Source organism: Buteo buteo, chromosome 7, assembly GCF_964188355.1.
Source record: "Buteo buteo chromosome 7, bButBut1.hap1.1, whole genome shotgun sequence".
NCBI classification, from domain to species: domain Eukaryota; kingdom Metazoa; phylum Chordata; class Aves; order Accipitriformes; family Accipitridae; genus Buteo; species Buteo buteo.
In genome coordinates, this window is record NC_134177.1 from 18,334,071 (window position 1) to 18,340,730 (window position 6,660).

Sequence of the window (6,660 nt, forward strand, 5' to 3'; positions counted from 1 at the left end):
TCAAACCTAAACAAAAGGGAAAAGATGCAATGCTAATAAAAACTCAAGTGCTAGAGCAATAGGAATTCAGGTGTACAACACTCAATAAATTCAAACTCTCCACATTAATGTTATGAGTTAGTAACAATGGCAATGGAGCAACCTACCAAATTCAACAGTTCTGTCAAACTCCCATGCCTGCACATAATTTTTTAGACATAGGCGCTACATGAAAACATCAAGGTAAAGCTTGCTCACTGTTAACAGTGCATCAGAAACCAAGCAAAAGCAGGAGGTCGGATAGATAAATGCTATTTACAATATCCTCCATCTAGTGAAAGTGCGCATTAGTGCACATCCTCTGACAGGGACCCATAACAAAGAAATTTAGAAGACATTTATGCACACAAACTCCTAAGTATTTGCTTCATAGGACTAAACATATTATATAGCAACAATTAAATTCACTACAGAAGAGCAGCATAAGCCAAGATAACCACACAGTGTTAACAACTCAGTGCAAGAAGTTTGAAAAAGAATGTGTCCCGAAATTTGTCAGATGAGCTCTGGGAGACGACAGTCATTTTCCAAGTGCTCCACTAAGACAGGTTTCAGTAAACACACCAAAAAATTCAAAGCAACTAAAATCACTTACCACCTAAAGATGTACTACTGTATGTTATAAAATGAAAACAGAAGCTAGTTATAAAGCTTAAAACACTACACTATGCAATATGTCTAAATCTACATGATATCCACGTACTTTTGTAAAGCACTTTTGTCACTACTATGACACACAAAATAGAGCCACCAATACAAAAAACTCATCATAAAGAAAAGACAGACTTTCAGTGGATTTCTGGTGGAAGCCTGCTGAAGTGTAATACCATATTTTAAAAAAATATTTTGGGGTCTTAACTGGTAAGACCAGTTCACCTTGCCTCTTACTTGAAAACTGGAGGCAGGAGACTGGCTGCAAACACTGATATCCCACAAAACAGAGAGAGTAGAGAGAGTACCAGGGACTACAAATGCGTTCCTACTCTGTTTTTTCACTGCTAGGTATGTAATGGCTATTTAAGCCAGCTTTATGTATATGGCTCAATGCTAAATCCATTGTGATGATTTGTATAACATCACTAACTTGAGATTTTACCATCTATTTGCATATTGTAAAACAACAGTATAAATAAGAACTTGCTGCAGATGGTGTTTTCTATACATACAGAATTACACAGAACTGACATTAGCTCATTAAAACTACCACTCTCTCTCATGCAACACATATAAAATGAGTCAGCGTCAAGTCCTGTAGTAGTTTAAATGCCAACAAAGCTTAGGCACCAGAATGTATTCCACTTCTAAGAAACATGCTACAAGGAATTCTTACAAACTATGAACATCAACTTCCAAAGCGAGGTCTGCTACTGCTAATCCCTCCAGATCAAAGGGTAGTACATTATTACATTTGTTTCTTATTGTTCATTCCGAGGCTCTTCCCCTAAAAAACACATTAGTAAAATACTAGCAAGAAGTGAAAATAAAACAGCATGTGCTATGAGAAGAAGCCAAAAGAGCATCTAGGGATTTTAGGGTTCGCAAGCTTCCACAGCATACTTAACTCATACCTTTTTTTTAACCAGTGTTTTTGTTTTGTAAGAAGAAACAAGTAGGTTTACAAATTGATTTTCACACTGTTTCAAGACACATCTTTTATTGCAGCTGTTACTTCTGCTCATTTTCCAGGTAGGCTCATACAGTTCTTACAGGTCAATCTTTGGCAACCAGCTTTTTATGTATTCCCTAGGAAGCAGGTCACAGACCTCAGCTCACCATTACTTTTGCCAGGTAATTGAACAAAGTTACAATACAACTGCAGGCTTAATCCAGAGTTTCAACATAAGTTTCAAGACATTTTGGGTTTTGTCTTTTAATGCTTAATGGAAAAACTTTTATAGAATCATAGAGTGGTTTGGGTTGGAAGGGACCTGAAAGACCATCTAGCTCCATCCCCGTTGCCATGAGCAGGGACACCTTCCACCAGACCAGGCTGCTCAAAGCCCCATCCCACCTGGCCTTGAACACTGCCAGGGATGGGGCATCCACAGACTCTCTGGGCGACCTGTTCCAGTGCCTCACCACCCTCACAGTGAAGAAATCAGGTTCAGGTATCACAAAATGTAAAACTCCTTGAATGTTTTGTTGTCCAGTGTTGAAAAAAACCTTATGATAAAAGTTAAGAAGCAGAATGGTGTCAATAAATAAGTCAGCTTCAGTAATTAATGCTTTAGCCCCCAAACTAACAGTATTCTTCTTTAAAGGCAACCGACACGTATTATTTCTGTGATAATTTCTAACAATGTAAGATCTCAGTAAGTGCGTGTTCAGCCTTGTCTACTCAACAGGCAATCAATCGCTCTCTATCGCAAACACGCTGGAGCGAGAGCACCTCCAGCTATACCTCACGCAGTCTCCTGCTTCCATGACCTCGTCTTCTATTTACTGAAGACACATTCAAGTCCATACTGCATGACGACATTTAAGTAAACACGACTCCATTCCTCCACCAAACCTAATCCTTCAACAGATTTTCACAACCGGTTCTCTGTCCCAGCGCCATGCCCAATTCAACTTGTTTCGCTTCATTCTCAAAAAAGTCGATCGACTGCGTGAGAAAGGAAATAAACGGGTTGCATCCGAATTGTATGAATGTATTTTGATACCCCTTCAGGAAGCCGCTGCACATCCTGTTTCTCCTCCTTGCTTTGAAGTCCTCCCGAGCGGCACCGCACTATCTGTTTTCCTCCCCGGCCCCTCCTCCCCAGCTCATCCTTTGGTTTCCCACGTTACCGAACGTGTAGGTATTTTTAGTCAGCACTTCCTAACCACCAAAATAAAGTCACCAGCCTCCCTCGCACTCGCACACACGCTACACAAAGAAACAGAAGCATTAATGACCGTTTCCAGAACAGCCCTCTACCACCGACTTCCTGCACATCAATAATTTCGCAATTTCTGCTTGACAAACAGACGCCGATGCCCGAGGTCCGGACGGGAAGGGGCATTTCTGCTCGCCCGCTGACTCAAGGAAACCCCAGGAGCAACGGATGCTTCCCAGCCGCTCCGGGGCTCCGACGGCCCCGCCGCGTCCAGCCCGCCCTCCCGCCCGCCCCCGGGGCCGCGCAGACCCCGGCCCGGACCGGCCCCGCCCGCCCCCGCCAGCACGTGCCGGCCGCGCCCGCCACAAAGCCCCTTCCCGGCGCCGCCGCGGCGCGGCCCGGGCCCCCGCGGCCCCCACACCCGCCCCGCGGGGCTCTCCCCGGCGCCGGGCCCCAGGGGCACCGCCGGGAGGAGCCCCTGCTGCTGCCACACACCCCCCGCAGCGCTCCCCCCCCAACCCAGCACGCCCGGCCGCCGCGGGGAAGGAGAGGGAACGGCGGCGGCCCGCGCCGCGGAGCCACGACAGGAGCGCGCACCTGAGCGCGGCGGCCCCGGGCGCTCGCCCAGCCCAGCCCAGCCCCGCCGCACTTACAGATCTTCCCCCGGAGGTTCTGCAGCACCCGCACCTCGTCGCCGCCGTCCCCGGCCGCCATCGCGCCAGCGCCGCCGCCTGCGCAGTGCAGCGCGCCGCGGGGGGAAGGGAGCGGCACGGCGCGGCCCGGCCCCGCCACACGCCCGCCAGCCGCGGCCGCTCCGGCTCCGCCCCCGCCGGCCGCCGCCCGCCGCCCTCGGGGGGCACCAGAGACCGAAGCGGGGCGGGGGGCGGCGGAGCGCATGCGCGCTGGCGCCCGTCTCCCAGCAGGCCCTTGCGCGGCGGCTCCGCCCTTGCCGCGGCTCCCGGCGGCGGCGGCGGCGGCGGTGCGGGCCCGCGGCCGGGCTCGGCCCGGGCGGCACCGGGCAGCTCCCGGCTCCTCGGTTCCGTCCCCCCCGGTTCCGTCCCCGCTTCACCGGGTGCCCGGTGGTCTCGGCCGCTCCCGCGGCTTGGCCCGCCTGTCCTGTTCCCTTGCGTAGCTCTTACGTGGGCAGAGGGGCTCCAGCTGCGAGGCGCCTTACACGCTTGTGTTTACCGTATTAATAATATTCGTCGCGTTAAAGGGCTGGAACGAGCGACGGAGCCAGTCGCTCTGATTTCTGGTGTGCCCGTGGCCTGTCTCTGTGAAAAGCACGCGATGGCTTCTGTTCATCTTCTCTGCTGTCACTTGTTCACCTCTGCCTGTTCGGCCACAAAAGAAATGCCATAAAACAAGCAGGAAACGGTTCAGCTCCCAGTGCTGCCTGCAAACTGCCGTGAGCAATGCTTCACTCACTGCAGCCGTAAGGCACCTGAAGGTGTTAGCAGACTACAGATAAAGCGCAGCAGCAGCCCATCTTCACCCAGAATTAAAGGGCCTCCGCGTCATGTTTTATACCGACGTCTCTTGGAGATACAGATCCTAATGTGAAACTCCCTGGCATCTTGCTCACATCTGGAGTTCACCCCAGTCCCACATCGGCAGTGGGCGTCTGTCTGTCTGTCTTAGGTCGGTCTGCATCGTCCACCCAGCCATTGGCTGCAGGCGCTGTGTCCAGTTTGGTGACACTCGGGTGCACGCTGAGGGTACATCAGCCTCCGGGCCCTGCAGGCACAGAGTACGGTGAAAGCCTTTAGTGACTTATGTATCCTAAAACAGAGGTAGTTTAGTGGACTAAAGCTGTTTTAGAAAGCAGTAGAGGACTAGGATTCTTCACTTTGCACCTAGAAAGCCTTCTCAGTCTGTCCTGTTAAAGCAAAGGCAAGTTTGGATACTTTCACGCCAGCATCTGTCATTTGTCTCTAATTGAAGTCCTCTGCTGTGGTTCTCTGACCATTTTTTATTTCTCCTGCACTGATCTTGCCATTATTGCTATGATATGGCATCGAGCCATATAATCTGACAGTCAGGCACTGCTGTGCCTCATTCCTTGGTGGCTTCTCCTGCATCCAACTTCTCCCTTGCTGCCCCGTCAGCAGCGGCGAGGTTCCTTCCTCATCCCCACGCTCCACATCGTGGTTGGGGGAGGACAGGTATGTTTGAAAGGTGGCGGGCAGGGGGTTGGTGGGGAATAAGCTGCTTCATCACACCAGTAACGGGTGTATTTGTATGCATGCAAAACCCAAATCTGCACAAAGGCACGAGTTTGCATAAGCTGAATTTTAACCAGTTGGAAATGGGAGGTTCCTCCACAGTACAAATTGAGGATTTCATTCTCTCTGGTTGGCTCTCTAGGTTGGCTGCCCTGTCTGACTGGTGGCTGGTGAACTGAGGCTAACCCAGGGCTTTGATCTGAGAAACGTAGCAAGGTAGTACTCCGAGAATGAAGATGTATGCTTGAGGTGTGGGTTGCAACATTTTAAAAGTTAGATCGTCTGACTCTAGTTCTTCCATACCTCTCAAAACTTACGATTACAGTTGGAGCTTACTGTTTAACTTAGCATCAGCTTCCTTCGAAGCACAGACCTCCTATGGACATTATCAGTGCAACTTCTAGTTTTGCCATGGTCTAATTCCTGACACTCCATTTTATTTCAAAAGCGCCTTGTTTTAATCTAACATACTATATTCAGAATACTGTTTCAATTGCATAATGTTTATTTTTGGCCTCTCTTAAAGTTACATTTTAGGAGCATCTGTATGACAGGTAGATCTGTTCAGCTAAGGACATAGTTAAGACAAACACTGGTGTGCTAACTTGCAAACTTAGGGGAATGATTTCTTCATTTAACAATGAAGAGGTAAGTAGGGGGGATCTTTGCTCTTGTGAGATAACCTTTTATGTCAGCTAAGGTGTTGAATTGCCAGTGATTATTGCTATATTAAGGAATTTTAGAACAAATGAAAGTGATGATGACACTTTGTGGCTTATTTCATATGCTTCTGCCTATAGTTTAGCTGTGTCATGTTATCTCATTTCACAGAAGACAGCAGTATCATTCAGTATACTTGTTCTAATTTTGGGTATGTCATAAATGAAGATTGACTAACGTTTTGTTTAGATTTGTTTAGATTTTTTGTTTTGTTTAGCACAAACTTTGGGATGATCCACTTGCCTTTTTAATTAGCATTTGAAATAGAGAAAAACATATTTGTTATATGTAGCAACTTCTAAATTTTTTTGTTTAGTTACACATTTCTCCCGAGGACCATCCCAAAATGACCTGCATGATTTAGCTTAAATTTAATTTTTAATGCAAGCTACAGACTAGTGACACCTAGCTGAAGGGGGAAGTAATTTGAATATGTGTAATCTATTTTGTACGTATCTTCATACTTCCTTATGCAATTAGATATTTGCATTCTGAACTATATTTCTTGACAGTAGTCCCAAAAGATCTGAAGTACAGTGTGTAAAATACACAATCTGTACTGCAAGGTTACTACCAGAATTGAAAAGAAAAGAATTTTTAAAGTTTCAGGTCCTCATGAAAACATGTTTAAGATGTTGAAAAGTATTAAATGCAGTTCACCTGTCTTCCAAGTCCTTTAAGATACTGAGCAGGTAGATTGTCTTCACCTCAGCATTGTGTTCACCCTTAATGGTACGATGCCAGGAGATACCATCACTTCCCTTGAGTTCTGGCGTGTTCTCGATTCACTGTTTTGACCTTAATGAAGGGAACGTTTGGTAACTGTGTTGCTTAATCTTCTAATGAAATAACTATTA

General features: G+C 47.4%; 1 protein-coding gene across 2 annotated transcripts in view; it reads right to left on the bottom strand.

Annotated features, from left to right (window-relative positions):
* Positions 1-3,755, bottom strand: part of RASA2 (RAS p21 protein activator 2) — a 53,161-nt gene extending 49,406 nt beyond the window's left edge. Inside the window, exon 1 of one of the 2 annotated variants that reach the window (XM_075031774.1) lies at positions 3,512-3,755. In XM_075031774.1, coding sequence (XP_074887875.1) covers positions 3,512-3,755 — 244 coding nt within the window. The remainder of the gene's footprint in view (positions 1-3,511) is intronic. The other variant, XM_075031776.1, reaches the window with a different exon arrangement.
* Positions 3,756-6,660: the final 2,905 nt, after the last annotated feature.